This window comes from Cetorhinus maximus, chromosome 19 (genome assembly GCF_964194155.1).
Source record: "Cetorhinus maximus chromosome 19, sCetMax3.hap1.1, whole genome shotgun sequence".
NCBI lineage: Eukaryota > Metazoa > Chordata > Chondrichthyes > Lamniformes > Cetorhinidae > Cetorhinus > Cetorhinus maximus.
The window spans coordinates 27,548,073-27,572,906 of record NC_135897.1 but is presented as its reverse complement, the minus strand read 5'-3'; the positions used below and the strand labels follow the sequence as shown (position 1 = coordinate 27,572,906).

The 24,834-nt window shown below is 40.7% G+C and overlaps 1 protein-coding gene and 1 long non-coding RNA gene across 7 annotated transcripts in view; one reads left to right on the top strand and one right to left on the bottom strand.

Moving 5' to 3' along the window:
• The first annotated feature begins 3,500 nt into the window (after positions 1-3,500).
• LOC144693701 (uncharacterized) overlaps positions 3,501-24,834 on the top strand; it is a 35,325-nt gene continuing 13,991 nt past the window's right edge. The window contains exons 1-3 of one of the 3 annotated variants that reach the window (XR_013579590.1): positions 3,501-3,682; positions 8,965-9,117; positions 10,272-10,350. This is a non-coding gene — a long non-coding RNA (uncharacterized LOC144693701). Of the gene's footprint in view, positions 3,683-7,347; positions 9,118-10,271; positions 10,865-24,834 lie in introns of those variants that run through there. The other 2 variants (XR_013579588.1, XR_013579589.1) reach the window with 2 other exon arrangements.
• Positions 3,910-24,834, bottom strand: part of pccb (propionyl-CoA carboxylase subunit beta) — a 76,533-nt gene continuing 55,608 nt past the window's right edge. For 2 of the 4 annotated variants that reach the window (XM_078563611.1, XM_078563610.1), the window contains 6 exons: positions 23,339-23,462; positions 11,123-11,230; positions 9,301-9,401; positions 6,812-6,910; positions 5,631-5,730; positions 3,910-4,208 (listed from right to left, as the gene is read on the bottom strand). In XM_078563611.1, the coding sequence (XP_078419737.1) occupies positions 4,087-4,208; positions 5,631-5,730; positions 6,812-6,910; positions 9,301-9,401; positions 11,123-11,230; positions 23,339-23,462 (654 nt within the window). In that variant the 3' untranslated portion in view covers positions 3,910-4,086. The remainder of the gene's footprint in view (positions 4,209-5,630; positions 5,731-6,811; positions 6,911-9,300; positions 9,402-11,122; positions 11,231-23,338; positions 23,463-24,834) is intronic. The other 2 variants (XM_078563612.1, XM_078563613.1) reach the window with 2 other exon arrangements.

Sequence of the window (24,834 nt, the reverse complement as noted above, 5' to 3'; positions counted from 1 at the left end):
TTTTCTTTCAGACAGCGGTTTGTGGAATTCTCTTCCCCAGAGAGCAGTGGAGTCTGAATCATTGAATGTATTCAAGGCTGAGTTAGATAAATTTTTGATCAACAAGCAAGATAAGGCTTAATGGGAGCAGACAGGAACGTGACTTTGAAGCCACAATCAGATCAGCCATAATCTTATTGAATGGCAGAGCAGACTCAAGGGGCCAAATGGCCTACTCCTGCTCCTAATTCTTGTGTTCTTGTAATCTCTGTGGGCGCACTCCCATTATCATCATTTGGTTCAAGCCTGTCCTCCCCTCTCCTCTCCTTATAGGCTGACCTGGGTATTTTCCTGTCTCCACGCTTCCTACAACCTTTGACCTGTGAATGTGGAGCGCTCTCACCTTATGAAGTTCAGTCCATCGTGAGGGTTCTGAGACCTTGCCTGGCCCCTCACTTTGCAGCCTTCTCACTTCAGGACACACCTACTCCTCCCTTCAGTTCGACCTTGTGGCTCATCCAATCAAAGCTACACTTCTGCGCTCTTACTTTTTCTCCTATCAAATACCCTCCCATAATCGAAGATCCTCCAATCACATCTGCACTTTTTCCACGTCTCTCTCCAGCTTCTTGCGCTTTTGCAGTTAGGGTTTAATGCTCAGCTCTGCCTTTCCCCTCGCTGTTGTGCACAGCCTGTTTATTACAATGCACAGGGCATTCCCGATAACTGTGCAGCCACACACATGCACACCTTAGAGGGAACATTGGTACGATGATGTGTGGCTTGGAGGGTAACTTATAGGTGGTGGTGTTCCTATGCATCTGCTGCCTTTGTCCTTCTCGGTGGTAGAGGTTGGGGGTTTGGAAGGTGCTGTCAACGGAGACTTGGTAAGTTGCTGCAGTGCATCTTGTATATGGTACAAATTGCTGCCACTGTACGTTGGGTTGGAGGGAGCAAATGTTTTAGTTGGTGGATGGGGTGCCAATCAAGTGCGCTGCCTTGTCCTTGATGGTGTCAAGCTTCTTGAGTGTTATTGGAGCCGAACAAGTGGAGAGTATTCCATCACACTCCTGACATATGCCTTGTAGATGGTGGACGTGGTTAGTAAACAAAATTAGGGCACATGGGATTGGGTAGGATATACTGGCATGGATTGAGAACTGGTTAATGGAAGAAAACAGAGAATAGGAATAAATGGGTGATTTTCAGGTTGGCAGGCTGTGCCTCGTGGGGTACGACAAGGATCAGTGCTTAGGCCCCAGCTGTTCACAATCTATATCAACGACTTGGATGTGGGGACCAAATGTAATATTTCCAAGTTTGCAGATGACACAAAGCTAGGCGGAAATGTGAGTTGTGAGGATGCACACTTCGAGGAGATTTGGTGAGGCTAAGTGAGTGGGCAAAAATTTGGCAGATGGGATACAAATGTAGAGAAATGTGAGGTTATCCACTTTGGTAGGAAAAACAGAAAATAGAGTATTTCTTAAATGGTGAAATGCAGGAAGTGTTGAACTTTGAAGGGACTTGGGTGTCCTTGTTCATGAGGCACTGAAAACTAACATGCAGGTGTATCAAGCAATTAAGGAGGCAAATGGCATGTTGGCCTTTATTACAAGAGCATTTGAGTACAAGAATAAATATGTCTTACTGTAATTATATAGAACCTTGGTGAGGCCACACCTGGAGTATTGTGTGCAGTTTTGGTCTCCTTTCTTAAGGAAATATATACTTGCCATAGAGAAAGTTTGGTGAACCTTTGTCGCACTAATTCCTGGGATTGTCCTATGAGGAAAGATTAAATAGACTGGATTTTTATTCTCTGGAGTTTAGAAGAATGAGAAGTGATCTCATTCAAACATACAAAATTCTTACAGGGCTTGAAAGGGTAGATGCAGGATGTTACCTGTGGCTGGGTTGGGGTGCAAAACCAGGGACCCAGGCTCAGAATAAGAGGCAGTCCATTTAGGACTGCAATGAGGAGGAATTTCTTCACGTAGGAGTGGTGAATCTTTGGAATTCTCACCCCAGAGGGCTGTGGAGGCTCAGTGGTTAAATATGTTCAAGACTGAGATTGATAGATTTCTACATATTTAAAACTCCAAGGAATACAGGATATTGCAGGAAAATGGTATTGATGGGCTGAATGGCCTATTCCTGCTATTTCTTGATGATAATCTTATAATTTCATACTAATCATTAAAGATACTAGATTTTGTCATGAATAATAAGCTTTACATTATGGTTATGTTTTAAAATGTCCTCTTTAACTTAAGGTGAAACAGAACGTTTTGAAAGGGATTGAAGTAGTCATGATAAACACCTTGGTTTGAAGAAATGCCCATGTGATCCTGCTGCTACAGGGAGAAAGAAACTCGAACAGAAACCCATTGCAGGTTCAGGTGCCTGTTTTAACACCTCTTCACAGTATCTCTCAGTAAAAGGACAGCTGCTGCTTTAAACGCAGAAGCAAAAAAGCTACTGCTGTGGGGAAGCAAGTGGGCTGTTTTGTGCTGCCGACCAAGCAGGATGCTGGTGAGAGTTTTGTTTCTGTACAGAAATAAAGGGAACAGAACAGACAGGGCTCTTGGAGATTTAAGGAAGGGAGAGTGTGCCTTGCTGGGGATAATCAGATCTGGAAAACTCCAACAGTGAGCGGAATGATTGTCAAAGGATACTAGAAGTTACAACTGGCCTGGCAGGGAGAAGTGGACCTGCTGGGGAACCTGGCATGACTGTAGGGATGCTACATATCTGCCAGAGGCAAGATTTTGCATCAAAGTGTTTCATAAGTACCACCTCGGTTGCAAGAGTTAATGTGCAAATATTTTTTCTTTAGTTTGATGCATTAGTTAGTAATGTTTAATCTATGTTGATTTTAGTTTATTGCAGTAAAACGTGAAATCTTGTCCTTTGGTTCTTTCCTTCACTGGGAAATTTATTTTATTATTAAAGTTATCAGTCCCTACGGGGATCGTAACAATTAACTAATTAACTTAAATCCCTCAGCTGTTGTGGTGGGATTTGAACTCATGTCTCTGCATGTTTACTCCAGGCTTCTGGATTACTCGTCCAGTAACATGATCACTATATCACCGTTATGTCACTGTATCCCAGCACCTTTTGTGAACTGAGGATGTCCCAAAGTGCTTTACAACCAACGTAGGGAAATGCAACAGCTAAAGTGCACACGAGATCAGATAATCTGTTTTAGTGATGTTGATTAAGGGATAAATATTGGCCAGGAGAATTCCACTGCTCTTTGAATAGTGGTGTGGGGATCTTTTACATCCATGAGGACAAATAGGACCTGGGTTTGACGTCTCATCCTAAGGACGGCACTTCTGTAAGTAAAGCAGTTTCTTGAAGGGTCAGCCTGGATTATGTGCTCAAGTCTTTGAAGTGGGACTTGAACCTAATGACACAAATTTTCAACCATTTAAACAAGTTTATTAAAGAAAATGGTCAAATTACCATTAACTGCATATTCATAGTGATAAAATTGATGCATGGATCTTTCAGGATGTTATGGTGTGCTGCTCTCAAAGACTTGAAATTTAACCTAGCCCACCCAACAGAATTCAGGTTAGGCATCCAATTTGCATCATGAGTGAAGCATTAAAATGGACGTATGACGTGAATTTTCCTGGTTCCCGTCAGAGGAGTTAGGTTACAGTTGGAGCTCAACAATATCTGCATTCAAGTATCCATTCAAATTTACTAGAGTCTGTCCTTTTCACCATTCTTGGTATTTTTCTGTCTATCTGTCTATTGATGATCCTGATTTATTTCCTGGAGGTAAAATGCTACCAATGAACTAAAATGGCTTAGACAGTGATATAATCGAATTCTTAATCTTGCAGATTATTTCAATACTGATTTAACACATAAATGCATTACCCACCAATTAAGACAAAGAAAATAAAGACATCACAAAAATAATTTATTTCCCAGTAATTCACAAATACAGCATTTATTTTCTAGTTAATTCTTGCTGAATGATGTGGGGATTCCAGACAGCATCATTTGTTAAGAGTGAATCGACACTTTTTGTGGGTATAAAGAAAGTTCTATTTATTAGCTTGTCATCTTTATAAGATTTGTATTTTACAGGGGAATATTGCCATGTTTTTTCCAAGGGTTAGTCTGTTTCTTGTTTGCCAGCATCTCTAGGTCTCGACAAATACGCTTTCTAGTGGTTGCTGGTTCGATTATGTCATCAACAAAACCTGCATGGAACACATGAGCAGATTAGAACAGTTTTTGCAGGCTGAATCCACCTCACTCAAGTATAAAAACAGCTGCCTGATGTATTAACTGTCCTAAACCTGGAGAAATGGTGAAATAGCAAAAACAAACTATAGTAATTCCTTAAGGTTGTAGTGGCATTCCTGAAAAGTGCAACTTCACAAATCAGATTTTCCCATTACAACCAATGTAAAAGTTATAGTTAGGTACAGGATCTTTCTCGTCAGAAAAAAAAATTACAAGTTGAAATATTGTACATTCCTAAATTTGTAAATGAAATAACTAAGCAAATTTTAAAGTATAAAAAATATGCTAACTCTTTCTATTTACCTCCTGAATCCTTACTGTGAGCAAGGACTCAGGAGAAGGGCAATGAGGGAGAGGCCATTTCAAAGTGATGCTGATTGGCTCATGCATCCCTGATGCTAAAACGGAAATCCCAACGCTAACTGTGCATACCAGCCTCATTATATCCATAAGGTTAAAGCTGAATAACTTAAAATGGGGAGTTACTGTATGGTAAATGTAATTAATGACAATGATATAATGTGCTCAGATCAGTACTTTCTTCCTATAATCAAGAAACCAAATTTAAATTAGAAATCAAAGCATTTATTTTTTCTTCGGAGCTGTGAAGCAGCACTAGTTACAGCATCTTACCATTAAACAGAATGCCTGAAGAAAACAGAAACTTTTGCAATATGGAAGTTATTTATTTTGCACTAGCCAGATGTAAATGGCTCTTAATATTTTGACTCCTATTGGGCAGTGCTCAAGAAACAGGCCGGGTTCAGGCCACAGCTCGAATTCCCATTTACCTTGCCTTGAATTAGCTTTTTGGTTTTGTTCTATGGCAGGGCAAAGCTTATTGAAGTGCTCATGCATTGAGAAAAGTACTCTCAGATTCATTGTAGCACTCTAAGGATAATTGAACATTTTCTACCATTAAGATAAAAGCAAAAAAGTACTGAGGATGCTGGAAATACTCAGCAGCATCTACAGAGAGAGAAACAGAGTTAATGTTTCAATTTGAATATGGCTCTTTGAAACTGAAGACTCTCCAGACCTGCTGAGTATTACCAACACTTTTTGTTTTTAATTTCCTACCATATTGGATTTCAAAAATCTCCCCCGATCAGTGGAGCTCTGCCTCGGCTGTAAAAGGTGAAGGTGGGAGGGACACACCAGTCCTGCCTCCTTTGCCCCATGTCTTGTAACGTGGCTGAGCTTTGTTAACATATCCTTTATCACTGCATTGTGGCACATTACTGTGCTGCTTCTCATTGTCTATTATGTTGGTTTTAAATCCTGAATTTTAAATAAAATTGGCAGCTTTGCAGCACTCAACAGAATATTTAAAATATTTTAGAACGTGCACTACATATCCTTCCTCTGGCACTTGCCTCTTACAGCTGCTGGGAATGGATTTGCAAATGTCTCCACATATTCCGCCTCCGCCTTGACCTCATTCCCTTTCCCTTTAAAGATAATCTGCACAGCACCCTTTAAAAGAAAAATGTCAAACAATGAAAGACCCAAATTTACAATAACATTATTATCCTGTATGGAGGAGACTGATTTCACAGAGCAAACAAAATTAAATATAAATAACTTTTTTTTCATGGGTAGCCATCCGGTTTTAATTTTATTAGTCCCTTTATAACTCATTAAATCAGCCTGTTTGATCCCTCATTTTTGTGAAATCCTTTGGTATTCCCACTTTTTCCAATCAACTGTCAGCAGCTTTAAGATAGATGTAATCACTCCCATAACCCTTGCTGCAATACAGTAACTCCTAATTCTAGGAAAGTCACAGTAAAGATTTCTAGTTTCCTGGGATAAAAATTGCAAACATCCTATCCTCCCTAGTGTAAACTTCACAAAGTACCTAAACAATTCATCCTTCTAAATATATTTTATTTAATCCATGTTCCCTGGCTGATAATGTATATGGTCACGTTGGCACTGCACGAGTCAAATCAGGTTCATGATGTCTTTAATAGAATTTAATAAAAGTAATCCAGAGAGCCAGCCACGCTGGGGATCAGACCTAGGCCTGCTGCACCACTGATAAGTCTCAAGAGACAGGCAGAAGAAAAGGCAGGAGGGTAAGCTTTGAGCCTGGAGAGGCATCTTTTCCTACCCTTTCTTCAATGGCAAACTTATAGATCTCTGTTTAGGCTGCAATAGAACTGATCAAACTAGCCGGAACTTCCACGACCCTTGCTCCATCTTGACTTTCACAGATTTTGGAGAAGGGACCTGAATTCATATTTAAATTGATCAAATACTGATTTACCTTCCGGAAAAGGATTATAGGGGAGGAAATCTACAATCTTGATTAAGTGGTTCATTTGACTATCATGATTGTCCTAAATTCAATAAATTTAAATTTCATGCCATTAAACTGCAGTCTCTGCAAATTGTCCCAATCCCCACCTCTCAACAGAGGCTTGTTTGTAAGTATTAGTGAACTGGCTAACCTCATATAGAGAAAGGCCAGCCAGTCATATGACTTCCAGGACACACATCTATCTACAGCTGCAAGTATGAATATGATCAGAAATACTGAGGTGTCACTTGCCTTAGCGCCCATAACTGCAACTTCAGCTGTTGGCCAAGCATAGTTCAAATCGCCTCTTAAGTGTTTGGAGCTCATTACATCATATGCACCACCATAGGCCTACCAAGAAAAGTACATTACGGCATTTCATACGCAACAATGAAAGAGTCAGAAATTTTCTTCATTATGTAATAGGACCATTTTTGGATGGTCTACTCAATTATGTGCAGAGCTTAGTGCTTTGTTAATGTGTTACTTCACCACTGGCTTCAAAAGGACCAGGTGACAGAAAACCAAATAGGTTCATCATGAATATTATCCACAAGTTTCAGTCGCAATCTCCAGCTGAGATAGTCAGACAATAACTCATCTCCTCTGATATACAATATATGTTAGAGGTAATGAGTTAGATTATTTACACCATTTGTTTGGAATTTTACATATTTTCAGGTTGAGGATAATGCTGATGAAGGCAAGTTATAGGTTAAATCTACACCTACTCTGTTTCAGCAATATGCATCAGCCCAAAACAATTGGATTAGCCAAAAGCAGGTTAAACAACATACTAAACATGGTTCGAGAAGAACATTTTTTACACTTATTGGAGGAGCCTTTTCTTGCAATAGCAAATCTATCTTCTCACAATCCATTTTGTGCAACCAGTATACAGTTAAGAAATCCTCAATAATGGCAATTAAAATGTAAAATTATAACATGGAACCAATCTTTCTCCTCTCTCATCAAGGCCCCAAGCATTCCTTCCAGGTGAAACAGCAATTTTGGTATCTTTCAATTTGGTATGTTGTATTCGCTGCTCACAATGTGGGGAGAGTAACTAACTAACGAGAGACCAAAGGCAGATTGGGTGACAACTGTGCGGATTACCTCCGCTCAGTCCGCAAGCATGACTCTGAGCTTCCTATTGCTTGCCATTTTAATTCTCCACTTTGTGCTCACGCTGGCATCTGTCTTTGGCCTGTTGCACTGTTTCAGTGAAGCTTAATGCAAGCTTGAGGAACAATACATCATCTTTCCATTCGGCATGGACAGCCTTACGGAATCATTGAGTTCAACAATTTCAGACCATAAACTCTGTTCCCACCCACCACCACCACCACCACCCTTACTAATTTTGTTTCCTTTTCTTGGCATGTTTTGGGTTTTTTCTTTTTGCTTTTAGACAGCAGCACACTTGCTTCTTGTATATCTTCTGTTTCTTTTCTTGCCCCTTCAAAATTCCTTTTGGCTCTGTAAGACCTAGGCCTGTCATTCAATCTTTCCTGTCTTCCATCCTTTGTCCTTGTCCCATCCACCCCTTGCTCAAAACTTAACCCTAGGTTTTAAGATAACAATTTAGGTTACTCATCTCTAACTTATCCCAGTTCTGATGAAAGATCATGAACCTGAAATGTTAACTCTTTTCTCTCTCCACAGATGTTGCCTGACTTGCTGAGTATTTCTAGCATTTTCTGTTTTAATTTCATAAAATCACTGAGACTTGTATAGAAAACTAGGCAACTATATTCGCATTACCTAATAAATTCAGTGTTACTTTAGTAGTTGATGTTTTTCCAGCCAATGTGGGTGTATGCAGCATACCCCAATTTGATCCATTCTATGCACTCACTCCAGTTAAATATACCACATTTTAAATTACTTATAAAGTTAGTTTGCCATAATCTCTGAATGCAGTAATGGAACCATAGCCATAAGCTGCTTTGGTTTTTCTCCCCATGGAAAGTACAAACTGTTCATCAGTGAGTAAACACCTCAAAGGACAAGGGAACACCACCACTTGCAAGTTCCACTCTAAGCCAAACATCATCCTGACTTGAAACTGTATACTCATTCCTTCACTGTTGCTGGATCAAAATCCTGGAACTCCCTTCCTGACAGCATTGTGGGTGGTACCTACATCACATGGACTGCAGCAGTTCAAGATGGTGGTTCACCACCACCTTCTCAAGAGCAATTAGGGATGGATAATAAATGGTGGCCTAGCCAGCAACACCCACATTCCATGAAAGAATAAAAAAGAGGGAGTAGAACTAATATAACCAGAAGTTGCTCTTCAGATCACATACCATAAAGGCATCAAGGACTGAATAAAATTGAGATACAGGCATCCCAGATCTACTAAACCAATGTGAACTTCTTCCTTTTCTTCCAAATAGGCTAGTTTGTGTTTGGGGACCTTTGTGTACTAAGATGACAATTTAGACTACCCACCCATTACATCCACCAGAGTTTCATTTCATCAGTCAGGACAAGGCTTGAACCTCAGTCCCAGACGTAAGGGGGCAAGGTTTAACTCACTGCGCCATCAAGTACATCTTACTGCATTCCTGTACATATTAAGTTAGTATGCATAATAAAATAAACATCACAGGTTCAGAAACGGCATTCTTTTAGACTTCACTTAAAACTCGTGGGCTTGGAGTAGCAACTGCAGCCCCGACTGATCAGGCAGAGTTTATTTCAGGTAGAAGTTCAGCAGTCACATCTCTTACCTTTCGTGTGATCACTGTAATTTTGGGCACTGTAGCCTCAGCGAATGCATAGAGCAACTTTGCACCATGTCTGATGATTCCACCGTATTCCTGGCTAGTTCCTGTGTAGTCACATGAAATACATCAGAATAAGGAACTATAATGGTTATAAATCCAGAAGAAATAAGACAATTTCAGTCAGTATCAGGAAGAAAAAGGATAATGGCCCAAATTTTGCAGTCAGTGACAAATGAACGGTATTTCGCTAGCCCACAATTTCTTTTGCATTGGAACCTGTGGTTATTAGGGAGCTATTTCAGTGCATCAGCCGCTATAGGGAATTCAGGACCTGTGTAAACAGCAAATATAGCTGGGTAACTCCCTAACCAATGAGATTGAAGGATTCCTACTGAGGCACAGATAGTCTCAACCAGGAACTGTAAGTTAGAATGTGTAATATATATATAAATAAATAATGCACAGACAGTAAAGAGAGAAAGAAAGATAGGACTAAGAGAGATGAGAGAGAAAGACATTTTTTTTCAAATCTCCAACAATAATAAAAATTTGATGGAATGAAACTCAACACCTACAAAAATAATTTTCAATCCGAGAGGTTGTCAGTAATCAAGACTTGTCATAGCACTAAAATGCACAAGCCTTAATATTTTCTTGTGAATTTAATGTGTATCCAGTGGGTAAGTACAGCAACTTTGCGCAATCCATGTGTTTCAATGGTGTGACTCTCAGCAAGATACTGTTATACTGAAGATTCTGGAGGAGTAGTGCAACACAGACAGGAACTTCCTGATTTCCACATTTAACTTTGCATGTGTGGTCACTAGGTGTTGCTGTGCGATTTACTCTTTAATAAGGATGAGCATCAATAGCCTTACTGTTATTTTTAGTGCAAAATCCAGGCCAATGTTTCAGTTGGAGAACCTTATTCAGAATTGCTCAAAAGTGTTCATTCTTTACTCTTTTGCATTCAGATGCTAATGAGTTGGCTGTACATTTCCACTTTATTATGACAAAATGCACCAGGCAAGTGGGGGAAGAAAAATTCCAAAGGTAAGCATTTCTCCATGTGAATCAGCTACAAAGTGGATCTCTGTACATAGACTGGCTGCTACATTTTGGACAGCAGTGTGCACCAAGTACTGACGTCATGACAGGGACTAAGCTGCCACGTGAACAGCAGAGGCACAGCATCCAAGAAGACCCAGTTTACAAAAAGAGCGCTCCTGGTCAATAGTCGAAAAAAAACATCCAAGCTGTTTAGTTTACAGGTGCCAATGGCAGAGAAGACCTGGCACAATTTCAGCTCATCTAGCGCAATGGTATAGTAATGTAGTTCTTTACTGGTATTTTGGGTCATGAGTTCACATATTCATTCGACAGATACTGAGTTATGCCTGGCTGTTGTGACACTGCAGGTAAGCAACCTATGGTTAGTGCAATACTGGTTGGCCTGGAGCCTGGGAAGAAAGGTATCTTTGAATAAAAATGCATTGAACAAGCTGTCCACAATTCTTCAAGACTATATGTCAATAAGCAGAATAAAATAATTATTATTGAAACAACACTCAAAAGTAAAAGTTACTTGGCGTCCAAATTCTCTCTAACTTTCTGAAAAGTAAAGCATTTGTTACCTATTCAAGTACTACAAGCATGGGAGTTGCTGTCAAATTTGTACATTACAACAAGTGCATGCATGTGAACAAATTAGAATTTAAATAGTGTAACATATTATGACTTTGGCACTAACAAAATAGAGTGTAATTATTTGGAATCATTGTTGAACATGGACATTGTTCATGCTGGCATTGTTCTTAGGTCCTACCTGGCAAGAATCCAGGTACATCCACAAATGTAATGATGGGGATGTTGAATGCATCACAGAATCTGACAAAACGAGCTCCTTTTACTGAAGCATTAATGTCCAGACAACCTAAAAACAAAATGAAGTTACAACTCAGTCTTAAGTGAATCAGATTAATCTCATTACTCCCAATCCTTGTTAAAATTGAAAATCTTGGCGAAGGGCAGGATACCACAAAGGAGTTAAGTAAAAGGTACCTCCTTACCACAAAGGAGTTAAGTAAAAATAAAAGTAGAAGAAAGAGACTTCAGAGACACAGCGGGGCATAAAGGAGCGAGAGAGAGTGCAAGAGACTTCGGAGATACAGTGAGGCCGTTGCCATCAGGAGCCTATCAGAGTTCCAAAGCAAAGATCAAGATGTGACACATAAGGAAGCAGATTGGTGACTGGCTGGTGAGTATTTTCTATTTGTCTAATCTAAACCAGGGAATTTCTATTGGGGTAATTAGAACATTCATTGAATTAAGAAGAATATAAGCACAAACAAGACTTGATGGATTAATTAAGTAAATAAATAATTGGTTAAATAAAACACAATAAAGATGGCAGGGCAAGTGATATGCTGCGGCTGCAGTACGTAGAAGCTTGTAGACACTAGTGTAATCCAAGGCAACCGCATCTGTAGTGTCTGCAGTTCAAGGAACTTTGGCTCAGAGACATTGAGCTTGAGGCCGAGCTACAGATACTGCAATGCATTAGGAAGTGGGAAAGTTACCTGGATACTTTGTTCCAAAAAGCAGTCACACCCCTGAGACTTGGGTCACCTGAGTTGTTCCATGGTCAGGGACTTGATGATATGACTGCAAGTGAGGCAGTTACTGGGACCCAGAAAATAGAAGTGGAGGAGCCTTAGTTCTTGCAATTGTCCAACAGGATTGAGGTTCTTGCAGCTTATATGGATGAGAGTTGGAGCTGCAGGGTGGATGAGCAAACTGACTCTATGGGACCATAGTACAGGAAGTCATTCAAGCGGGGGCAAGTTAAGAGGTAGTAGTAGTAGTAGTAGTAGTAGTAGGTGACAGTATAACAAGAGGGACAGACACGGTTCTCTGCAGCCGAGAGCGAGACTCCAGACAGCTGTGTTGCTTGCCCAGTGCCAGGATTTGGCACATCTGCTCAGCTGGAGAGGAAATTGCTGGGGGGAGGCGGGGGGGATCCAATTATTGTGGTCCACCGTGATAAGACTGGGAAAGAGATTCTGCATGAGGAGTAAGAGCAGCTCTAGGGGCTAAATTAAAAAGTAGAACCTCAAAGGTAATAATTGCTGGATTATTACCTGAGCCACATGCAAATTGGCAAAGGGTAAATAAGATTAGGGAGTTGAATATGTGGCTCAAAGATTGGTGTGGGAGGAATGGGTTTCAATTCATGGGAGACTGGCGCCAGTACTGGGGAAAGTGGGAACTATACTGTTGGGACGGTCTTCACTTAAACCGTGCTGTGACCAGTGTTCTGGCGAGTTTTATAACAAGGACAGTACAAAGGACTTTAAACTAAATAGTTGGGGCGAGGGATCACATGAGGGAAGATGTGGAAAATTAAAAGAAAAGGTAGCAATAAGTGTAACGATAATCAGAGCATAGCAAGAAGGGACAGAGCACACAAACTTGTGACAGCAGATAAGGCCAGAGTTTGCAAATAGTAAAAAGATAGAACTAAAGGCTCTGTATCTGAATGCCCATAGCATTCATAACAAAACAGATGAATCATCAGCTCAAATAGAAACAAATATGTTTAACCTGATAGCCATTACAGAGATGTAGCTGCAAGGTGACCAATGTTGCTACCTGAACATTCAAGAATATATGACATGAATGCATGACATTTCAGAAGGACAAGATACTAGGAAAGAGTGGTGGAGTTGCTCTGTTAATTAAGGATGACACTAATACAATAGTGAGGGATGACCTTAGTTCTAAACATTCAAGATGTAGAATCAGTTTGTGTAGAGATAAGAAATTGCAAAGGGAAGAAGTCAATTGTGGGAGTAATTTATAGGCCCCCAAACAATAACAACACTGGAATTTGCATTTTTTTTAGATAAATGAAGGAATATTTGGATTTCAAAGGGATCTTAGTCTGTTTACAACTAGCCAGCTAAGCAAGGTTAAGGAATGTGTTTATTTTTCCCAAACGTTACAGATAATATTGGCAACATTAAAGTTTTTATATTATGAGGAAGATACAATTTCACAGACATATGGAACAATAGAATTTACATATTAAAAAGAGAGAAACATATATAAAGGAGAATGAAAGGTTATGTGTCAGAAGGCCATGTAAGGCCTAATAGGAATGTGTGATATAGCCTTAATGAAGCCTCCGGCATTTGTGCATAAGTCAGCTGTCTTACAAAATTGAAGTCGGAGAAAAGCCACTTGGAATGCCACAGACCTGGGTATTGTGTTAACTTGTTGAGTTTGTAAAATCTATTTTTGGACCGTTGTCTTAAAGGGGGTGTACCTGGGGGTTACATTAATTAGGAATTTTAGGAGTTATTATAGTAGCAATTGCAGTCTTATGTATGTGTTTGAAACCTTTTATTTTGATAGCTATTTTAATTTAATTTTTTAAATCCCTAAAGGTCTTGGTAGACTTATTACTTCTGAATTCAGTGCACACCTCTCGTAATAAATACAAATTGCAAAACCATTGTGATAGCATGACCAAGTTTCCCTCATGGATTTGGTCTGCCTGGCACACATCATTTGCCATGTCATAACACACTGTAGGACAGGGTATACAGGAAGAGAAATAAGGGAGGCTTCTAAGAAAGGCACTGCATTTATCATGGATGATTTTAATCTACTCTGGGCGTATCAGGTCATCAAAGGTAGCCTGGAAGATGAGTTCAAAGAATGTTTTCAGCACAGTTTCTTAGAGCAGCACATTCTACAGCCAACTAGTGAGTAGGTTATTCGAGACTTGGTTGTGTACAATGAGGTAGGAAGAGTGGGTCTAATATTAATGTTTTAAACTTAAACACAATTACAAGGGTATGATGATGGAGCTGGCTAAAGTAAACTGGGAAAAGGGAAGGTTAAAGGGTAGGTCAAGAGAAACACAGTGGCAGATGTTAAAGGAGATATTTCATAATATTCAGCAAACTTAAATTTCAGTGGGAAAGAAAGAGCTAGGAGATAAATGCACCATTCATGGCTAATTAAGGAAGTTAAAAAAAAAAGTATCAAATTGAAAGAAAAAGCATAATTCTGTGAAGTTAGTGCTAGGTCAAAAGTTTGGACAGAATTTTAAAAAAACAAGGAATAACTAAAGTATTAAGGAGGGAGAAATTAGAGTATGAGAGAAAGCTAGCTAGAAATATAAAAACAGATAGTAAGTATTTCTACAAGTATTTAAAAAGGATAAGGGTAACTCTAGGGAGTCTGGGGAATTAATAGTTGAACAGATATTTTGTGTCCGTATTCACTGTGGAAGACACATCCCAGAAATACTTGTAAATCAAGAGGTGATAGGGAGGGAGGAACTTAAAATAATTACAATCAACAGGGAAAGGATACTGAGAAAACTAAATAGAACTAAAGGCTGAAAAGTCACCAGGACCTGGTGGACTTCATCTTAATCATCTCACATCAGTTCCACAATATATACTGGTGTCCTTTCTGCCGAAGTTAGCAGAAAGATATTTTAAAACAAATCAATTTTTAAAGAACTTGTACCATACTGCAAAAGACAACAAAACAGCCAAAGCTCATTAGAGAAGGTAGAGATAGCTACAGTAGCAATTGTAAAATTCATGTTAGCTACGTTTAGAGTCAGAGGCGATGATGAACTTCATTAGTCCATTGAAGGATTCCTTAGGACAAATTCAGGTCTACTCCCAGGACCAAGTTGAAGTTTTAAGTGGCTACTTTGCATCAGTCTTCATTGAAGTAGATTATGCTTAGTTATCATTAACACTAAAGTTTCAAATGTCAAAGTAGATGCAGATGTAATCTTGGAAAGAATGAGACTGAAAATCAGATCCGGTTCTGATGACATTCAACTGAGAGTTCCTTAAGAAATGGGGGCTGTGCTAAGTGCTTATATATTTAACAGCTTGTTAGAGTCAGGGATTGTTGCTATGGACTGTGCCAATATTTAAAACAAGCCAAAAATGGGAATTTCAGGGTCTGTTAGTTTAAACATCATAATTTAATCAAGCTGCTAAAATGGATCATTAGAAATACTCTATGACCACAAAGGCAGAGAACATATTATTAGAGCCTCTCAGCATTGTTTCTGAAAAAGGTCATGTCTCGCTGCATTTTAATGCAAAGCTACTATTGTACATAATGTACTTGAATTTTCAGAAGACCTTTCAGAAGATGCAACATGATAGGCTGCCTTTTCCTGAGACTGGAGTGTAGATTGTGGGTAAGAAAAGGAATTGGTTGCATTCTCACAGGCATAGGGCTGTTATTAATGTTAGTGGTTCTGAGTAGAGACTAGCTACTAATTGAGTCTCACAGGGATGAGTGTTAGCACTGTTGCTGTTCATGATCTACAAAGATGGTGGTGGGGGAACTGTCTACAAGTTTTGCGGATGACAGGTTTGTGCCAACATTAGAATTTTAAAATAATTACTATATCATATCTAGATGCAATGGGGGAATAGGCCTGCATTTGGTAAATGGCATTCAATGTAAATAAATGTAGTGTATTACGCACATGTAGGGATAATGCCAACCATATGTGTATCATGCAGGACTCCAAACTAAAGTGTGTTGGGTGGGAGAAACATACTGGTGTTACAGTATACAATTCTCCAAAGATTCATGTTCAGTGGCACAAGACTACAACACAAACAGAGTATTAGAATGTAGACAATGCAAAATAAAAAAGCGCTATAATTTCTTGAAGTTTAACCACTGTCTTGCATAATCAAGAATTCTGTGTCCAGCTTTGGTCCCCCCAACATGGTGGGTGTGATATAGGCCTTGGAAGAGGTTCAGAGAAGAACCAACAACAATATTCTTTCTAACCATGAGGGTGTGCATCCATACTGGAATCTGGATTGTGCCGCACAGGAATCAAACAGGCCGTGCACAAGCGACACTCCCTTTAAGATGCATGCATGCACTTCAATCGTAAAGGGACCACAGAGTGCAACAAGCTAGCCACGCACGGCAAACAGAAATTAGAAGGAACATTAGCTACTAGATGGATACTTGTTTTAAAAGATCTTTATTACCACAAAAGGCTTAAGAGAGCTGGTCTTTTTACTCTGGAAACATTGACTTCAAGGAGATTTTATTGATAAGGAAAGTGCGAGAAGGGGCGAGACTGAGAGCAGAGCTGGAGAGTTAAAAGAGTGCAAGAAGGAGTGAGACTGAGATAAACACTAAATTGTAGTATACATAGGAATTATTCTAAATTAAGATAATTAAAATAAATTAGTAAATACTTTAGTAAACGCTTTATATAAAGTATACTGTATGTCAGTGCAGCTCGGCCATGTGGAATGTGCATCTTGCGTGATGTGGGAAGTTGTGCAGGCACAAAGTGCCCTTGATAACTACTTCTGCAGGAAGTATCACCAGCTGTAGAAATTTGAGCTCAGAGTTTCAGAGCTTGAGTGGCTGCTGGAGTCACTGGTGCATCCACAAGGCTGAGGATTACGTGGATAGCATGTTTAGAGAGGTGGTCACACCTCATCTAAGAAGTACACAGGCAGATGCAACATGATAGGCTGCCTTTTCCTGAGACTGGAGTGTAGATTGTGGGTAAGAAAAGGAATTGGTTGCATTCTCACAGGCATGGGGCTGTTATTAATGTTAGTGGTTCTGAGTAGAGACTAGCTACTAATTGAGTCTCACAGGGATGAGTGTTAGCATCGTTGCTGTTCATGATCTACAAAGATGGTGGTGGGGGAACTGTCTACAAGTAACGCTTTATATAAAGTATACTGTATGTCAGTGCAGCTCGGCCATGTGGAATGTGCATCTTGCGTGATGTGGGAAGTTGTGCAGGCACAAAGTGCCCTTGATAACTACTTCTGCAGGAAGTATCACCAGCTGTAGAAATAAATTAGTAAATACTTTTGGGTGACTGCCAGAGTATCTGAGAGAGACAGGTAGGTAGTGCAGAAATCCCCTGAGGCGCTCTCGCTCTCTAACCGCTTTTCCATTTTGGAGTCTGGTGAGAAAGATGGTTCCTCAGAGGACTGTAGCTAAAGCCAAGTCTGTGGCACCACAGGTGGCTCAGCTGTACAGTAGGGGTGCAAGTACAGTGGAAGTGCTATAGCAGTAGGGGATTCCATAGTTCGGGGAGTAGACAGCTATTTCTGCGGCCGTAGACATGACTCCAGGATGGTATAAAAGCAAAATATTGCAGATGCTGGAAATCTGAAACAAAAACAGAAAACGCTGGAAAAACTCAGCAGGTCTAGCAGCATTTGTGGAGAGAGAAACAGAGTTAATGTTTCGAATCCGTATGACCCCCTCTTCAGAGCTGAAGGGAAGTGGGAATGTGATGAAATTTATACTGTTTAAGGGGAGCAGGTGAAGCTGGATAGAAGGCCAGCAATAGGTAGGGACAAAGGAGAGATTGACAAAGATGCCATGAACTAAAGGACAAAGGGAGTGTTAATGGTGGTGGTAAGGGCTAAAAAAGGTGCTGATAGTGGCGTAAATGTAAGAAGGCAGAATGTGATAACAGCAGAACAACAGTAGCATTGTGTGAAAGAACAATATGGAATAAGTAACAGATGGCCCTTTTGGGGATGGGGTGGGGAAAAAAAGATAGAAAACAGGATAGAAGGAGGGATAAAAAGGGAATGAAGCCACAAATAAATGAATAAAAATAAAAATAAGTAGATAAAAAATAAAAATGAATGTAGAAAAAAAAGTGGATTAAAAAAGGGGTGAGGATAGAGGAAAGGATTCATGGTCTGAAGTTGTTGAACTCAATGTTAAGTCCGGAAGGCTTTAAAGTGCATAATCAGATGATGAGGTGCTGTTCCTCCAGTTTGCGCTGGGCTTCACTGGAACATTGCAGCAGGCCAAGGACGGACATGTGGGCATGAGAGCAGGATGGTGTGTTGAAATGGCAAGTGACAGGAAGGTCTTTCAGACAGACTGGAGGTGTTCCGCAAAGTGGTCTCTCAGTCTGCGTTTGGTCTCCACAAGTTAGAGAGGAGACCCCGTTGGGAGCGGTGAATGCAGTAGACCAAAGTGAAGGAGGTGCAAGTGAAGTGCTGCTTCACCTGAAAGAAGTGTTTGGGTCCTTGGACGATGAGGGGGGAGGAGATAAAGGGGCAGGCATTGCACCTTCTGCGATTGCATGGGAAGATGCCGTGGAAAGGGAATAAGATGTTGGGGGTGATGGAAGAGTGGACCAGGGTGTCCTGGAGGGAATGTCCCCACGGAATGCTTACGGGGGGAGAGGTGAGGGGGAGATGTGTTTGGTGGTGGCGGAAATGGCAGAGGATGATCCTTTCAATGTGGAGGCTGGTGAGGTAAAAAGTGAGGACAAGGGGGACCCTATCATGGTTCTGGGAGGGAGGGGAAGGTGTGAGAGCAGAGGCATGGGAGCTGGGTCGGACACAGTCGAGGGCCCTGTGAACCACAGTGGGTAGGGGGGATCCTTGGTTAAGGAAGAAGGGAGACATGTCAGAAGTGCCATTTTAGAAAGTGACATCATCAGAACAAATGTGACGGAGGCGAAGGAACTGAGAGAATGGGATGGAGTCTTCACAGGAAGCAGCACGTAAGGAGCTGTAGTTGAGTTATGGGAGTCGGTGGGCTTGTAATGAATATTGGTAGACAGTCTTATCACCAGAAATGGAGGCAGAGAGGTCAAAGAAGGGAAGGGAAGTGTCGGAGGTGGACCAGGTGATGGTGATAGAGGGGTGGAAATTGGAAGCAAAATGAATAAATTTTTCCAGGTCCAGATGAGAGCATGAAGTGGCACCAAAACAGTCATCAGAATGGTATGTTGCCTCCCTGGTGCCAGGGAGGAGCTACAGGACGTTCTTTTGGAGGAGGGTGAACAGCCAGAGGTTGCAGTACACATTGGGACCAATGACATCCCTTTTCCTACCTATGAGGTCCTGAAAGTAGATTTTAGGAAATTAGGTAGGGAATTAAAAAGTACCTCAGAAACAGTAATCTCAGGATTACTCCTAGTGCCACATGCTAGTGTATATAAGAATAGGAAAATTGAGCAGTTCAACACGTGGCTGGAGAAATAGAGTAGGAGGGAGGGCTTTAGATTTCTGAGGCATAGGGATCGGTTCTGGGACAGGTGGGACCTGGATAAGAAGGACGGGTTACACCTTTACAGGACTGGGACTAGTGTCCTCACAGGGAGGTTTGCTAGTGCTGTTGGGTGGTAACCTGGGGGGAAATTCAGAGTGCAGAGGAGAAAAACTAACAGTGGGAAGTAGTGAAGTATCAACTGATAACAAGGATATATCAGAGTTGCATCAAGGTAGATAGAATGCTTGGAGAGTTTGATAGAATTAGAGTAGGCAATAGTAAGTCATTAGATGGGATCAGAATAAGAGGTTCAGTAAAAAAGCCTAAATCAAGGCTAATGTGCATGTATGTGAATGCATGGAATGTGATTAATAAGATTGGTGAACTGCAGGCACAGGTTGACAAATGTAATTATGATATCATTGCTATAACAGAGACCTGGCTCAAAGAAGAGCAGGAATGGGCGTTAAATATTCCTGGGTACAAGATGTTTAGGAGAGACAGGAAATGAAGAAAGTGGGGTGGGGCGGGGAGTGGCAATATTGGTTAAAGATGGTATTAATGTACTGGAGAGAGAGAGGATGTTCCAGAGGGTCCAAGGGCAGAATCTCTCTGGCTAGAGGTAAGGAATGGGAAAGATGCAATAACATTGACTGGTGTAGTTTATACACCACCAACTAGTGGAAGGGATGTGGAGAAACAAATTTGCAAAGAAATTACAGAGAAGTGCAAGAGTTATAAAGTAATCATAATGGGGCACTTCAGTTATCTAAATATAGACTGGGATAGGAATAGTACAAAAGGTCAAGTGGGTTCCTGAAATATGTTCAAGATAATTTTCTACAGCAGTATGTTTCCAGTCCAAGAAGAGGACATGCGCTTTTGGACCTGGTTCTGGGGAATGGGTTGGCCCAAGTGGATCAAATATCAGTGGGAGAGCCTCTAGGGGATAGTGACCATTGTATCATAAGGTTTAGGTTAATCATGGAAAAGGGCAGGGAACGATCTAGAGCAGGGATAATTAACTGGGGGAAAGCCAACTTCGATGGGATGAGAATGCATGAGTCGAGTGAGTTGGAATCAAATGTTGCCAGAAAAGTGGCTGAACAATGGGCCACCTTCAAAGAAAAAGTATTGCAGGCAATGTCAAGACATATTCCCTTGAAGGGGATAGGTAGGACAAATAAATCCAGAGCATGCTGAATGACGAGAGCGATAGAGGCAAAGATGAAAAAGAAGAAGTGCATATATGACAGATGTCAGGTAGAAAATACAATGGAGAATCAAGCTGAATATAGAAGGACCAGAGGGGAAATGAAGAAACTAATGAGAAAAGCAAAGAGAGAGCAAGAAATGAGGCTGGCAGTGAACATAAAAGGGAATCCCAAGGAATTCTCTAAGAATGTAAACAATGAAACGGTGGTAAAAGTAAGAGTAGGACTGATTAGGGACAAAAAAGAGGACTTGCATGTGGAGGATGGAGAAATAGCGGAGGTGTTGAACGAGTACTTTGCATCTGTCTTTACAAAGGAAGAACTTGCTACCCAGGCTGAGGTGAAAGAGGAGCTAACTGGTGCATCAGAAGAACTTACAATCGAGAGGAAGGTGTTGGAAAGGCCATCTTTACTTAAAATAAATAAGGTACCAGGACCGGATAAGATGCATGCAAGGGTATTGAGGGAAGTGACAGCGGAAATTGCAAAGGTACGAGTGATAATCTTCCAGTCTTCGTTAGACACAGTGGAGGTGCCAGAGGACTGGAGAACTGTGAATGTTGCACCCTTGTTCAAAAAGGGGTGCCAGAATGAAGCTCACAACTACAGGTCAGTCAGTTTGACCTCAGTGGTAGGGAAACTTCTGGAAACTATAGTATGGGATAAAATCAATAATCACTTAGACAAGTGCAGGATAATTAAAGAAAGCCAGCATGGGTTCATCAAGAGAAAATCATGTTTAACTAACTTGCTGGAGTTTTTTGAGGAGGTAACAGAAGAGGTTGATAAAGGAAACACAGTTGATGTGGTGCATATGGATTTTCAAAAGGCATTTGATACAATGCCATACAACAGACTTGTGAACAAAATTCTAGGTCATGGAATAAAATGGAAAGTAGGCACTTGGATAAGAAAGTGGCAGGCTGACGGGAAACAAATGGTTGATTTTCAGATTGGAGGGAGGTTTGTAGTGGAGTTCCTCAGGGGTCAGTGTTGAGACCCTTGCTCTTCCTGATATATATTAATGACCTAAACTGTGGTGTGCAGGGCATGATTTCAAAATTTGTAGATGATATGACGATCAGAAATGTTGTCAGCTGGGATGGGGATAGTCCTGAAGTTCAAAAGGACATAGATAGGTGGATTGGGCAGACAAGTGGCAGATGAAGTTCAATGCAGAGAAGTGTGAGATGATTTGTTTTGGCAGGAACAATATGGTGAGACAATATAAAACAAAGGGAGAGCCTCTAAAGGAGGTGCAGGAACAGAGGGACCTCAGTGTATATGTACGTACGTCATGGAAGATGGCAGGGCATGTTGAGAGAGCAGTTAATAAAGCATACAGAATCTTGGGCTTTATTATTAGGGGCATTGAATACAAGAGTAAGGAGGTCATGTTGAACTTGTGTAAGACACTAGTTAGGCCTCATCTGGAGTACTGGCTGCCATACTTGAGGAAGGAAGGCATTGAAAGAGTACTGAGGAGATTCGCAAGAAAGATTCCCGGGATGAAGAACTATAGCTATGAGGGTAGATTGGAGAAGTTGGGACTGTTTTCCTTGGAGAAAAGTAGGCTGAGGGGGGACTTGGTAGAAGTATTCAAGATTCTGAGGGGTATGGGCAGGGTAAATAGTGAGAAACTTCCACTCAAGAGAACATCAAGAACTAGAGGGCACAGATTCAAAATAATTGGCCAAAGGAGTAAATGTGATGTGAGGAAAAAAAAAATTCATCCAGGGGGTGGTTGGAGTCTGGAACAAACTTCCTGAAAGGGTGGTGGAGGCAGGTTTGATCGAGCTATTCAAAAGGGAATTGGACTGCTATCTGAAAAGAGAGCATGTGCAAGGTTATGGGGATAAGGCAGGGGAATGGGACTAGGTGGAATGCTCTTTCAGAGAGCCAGTGCAGATGAGATGGGTCGAATGGCCTCCTTCTGCACTGTAAAGATACGGTGATATGTTTAAAATAATGATGGGACATATAGACTGTCTCCATTTGGATAGATTATTTGAATTAGTTAAAGAGAATCACGGAACATGCTTACAAGAAAAGAACTAAGTTAGACATGGGGGGTGGTTTCTTGGCAGAGAGGATCAACAACCTTTGGAACAAAGTTCATGCAGTAAATCTGGATTCACAACAATCATGTAAAGGGAACGAGATAATTTGCTGACTGTGGCAGATATCTGTGTACAAAAGGTAGGTGAGATGTTGGGTCATGTGCCCCATGGTCATCGGTCTCTTGGAAATTATTTTGATCATGTTCAGAAGAGTTTTCCTGAATGGCTTAGTTTCTTTTCAAACTACTCTCAGATTATAAAAGGACTGGTGGTGGGTAGGGAATATTGGATTCATGATGCTTAGTTGGAACATGACTGTATGAGACAGGCTCAGTGGACCGGCTGATTTTGCCACCGTCATTTTGTTACTTTCATGCATCTGTGGAAAGAGTCACTGAAATGACTTTCTTTCTAAGATTACTCCCATTGCTGTGATTTGGTCAAATTTGGTGGGGTTGGATTAAGATGAAATGGGATTCTTCATATTTAGTAACAATAAAAAAAACACGGCCATAAATGATGTAGAGAGACAAGGGCAAGAAGCATATCACAACATAGATGGCAATCAATGGAGGGTGTTGGGGTGTCATGGGGCCGCGGCAGGGTTGAGGACAGGGGGAAGTTGAACAGCTCTTATCAAGTCTCTTTAACATTGTTCTGACTAAGATAGGGGATTTTTTGGAACACAAATTAAACACTCACCCGAAGCAACTTTAGGTTGATTACCAACAATTCCCACTGTGCATCCATTCATCCTGGCAAATCCGATAATGATGTTCTTTGCATAATTAGGCATGAGCTCAAAAAATTCCCTTTCATCTGCAATCTAAACCAGAGGTTCGTTAGGTTTTTGAAATTTGCTGTATAAATGTTGAATAGTTGGTGCTGTAGAAAGAGCCTCAAACTACAACTGAATCCCAAAACAAGGCCATGTGTTCAGAACAGAATGGCTCAACATGGGGATCACTAAACACTCTAGGGATAATTCCACAAGAGTGGCAGCCTGGAAATCACTGACCCATAGAGCCTGATTAAAAGTCCATTTAAATTAATGTCCTATGTTCAGCCAAAATTCTAAAAGGACTACCCAATGTGAAAGAAACATTATATACTTCTAATTAACCATTCAGTCTGAAAAATAATGATTTAGAAATATTTATTTTCTAAATGGCGAGAAGGCAGGAACTATGGATGAGCTGAGAGATTTAGGGATATATGTGCTGAAATCAGTAAAAGCTAGTGGACAGGTACAAGAAGTAAGTACAAAGCCTTATGTAATGTTGACCTTTATCTCAAGAGGGCCAGAAGTTATATTACAATTGCAAAGAGCTCTGGTTAGAGTGCATCTGGAGTACTGCTTGCAGTTCTGGGTATCATACCTTAGGAAGGATACATTGGCTTTGGAAAGGACACAGGAGATTGACCAGAATGATAGGTAGGTTTAATGAGTTCACACAATGATGCATCACAGAAGGAGGCCATTCAGCCCATCATGTTGGCTCTATGAAAGAGCTATCCAATTAGTGCCATTCCTATGCTCTTTTCCTATAGCCCTGCAATTTTTTCCAAAGTACAATGGAAGTACAAAAATACAATGCCCTCTTGAAAATTATTATTGATCTGCTTCCACCACTGTCAGTCAGTGTATTCCAGGTCACCATAACTCACTGCACAAAACAAAAATCTCATGCTGTCTTTTGTCAATTACCTTTAATCTATGCTCTCTGGTTACTGACATTTTGCCACTGGAAACATTTTCACCTTATTTACTCTACCAAAATCTCATGATTTGGAGCACCTCTAGCAAATTTCCCCTAACCTTTCCCCCCCTCCTTGTAGATCAAAAATCTGTCTAACTCAGCGTAGAATACCTCATCCTTGGTGCCATTCTAGTATTTCCTCTGCATTCGGTCTCAGGCCTCAACTTCTTCCCAATCAATGGTGCCCAGAATTGGACACAATACTCCAGCTAGGCCTAACCAGTGTTTTATAAAGATTTAATGTGATTCCTTGCTTTTGTATTCAACGTCTTTTTAACAGCCTTCTCAACTTGGCCTGCCACATTCAAAGACTTGTTGTGTATGTCCACTCCCAGGTCCTCTATTCCTTCCCCTGCTTTAACATTGCACCATTTAGCTTATTCTGCCTCTTCTCATTCATCCTACCAATTAGTCACTTCACATTTCTCTGTTAAATTT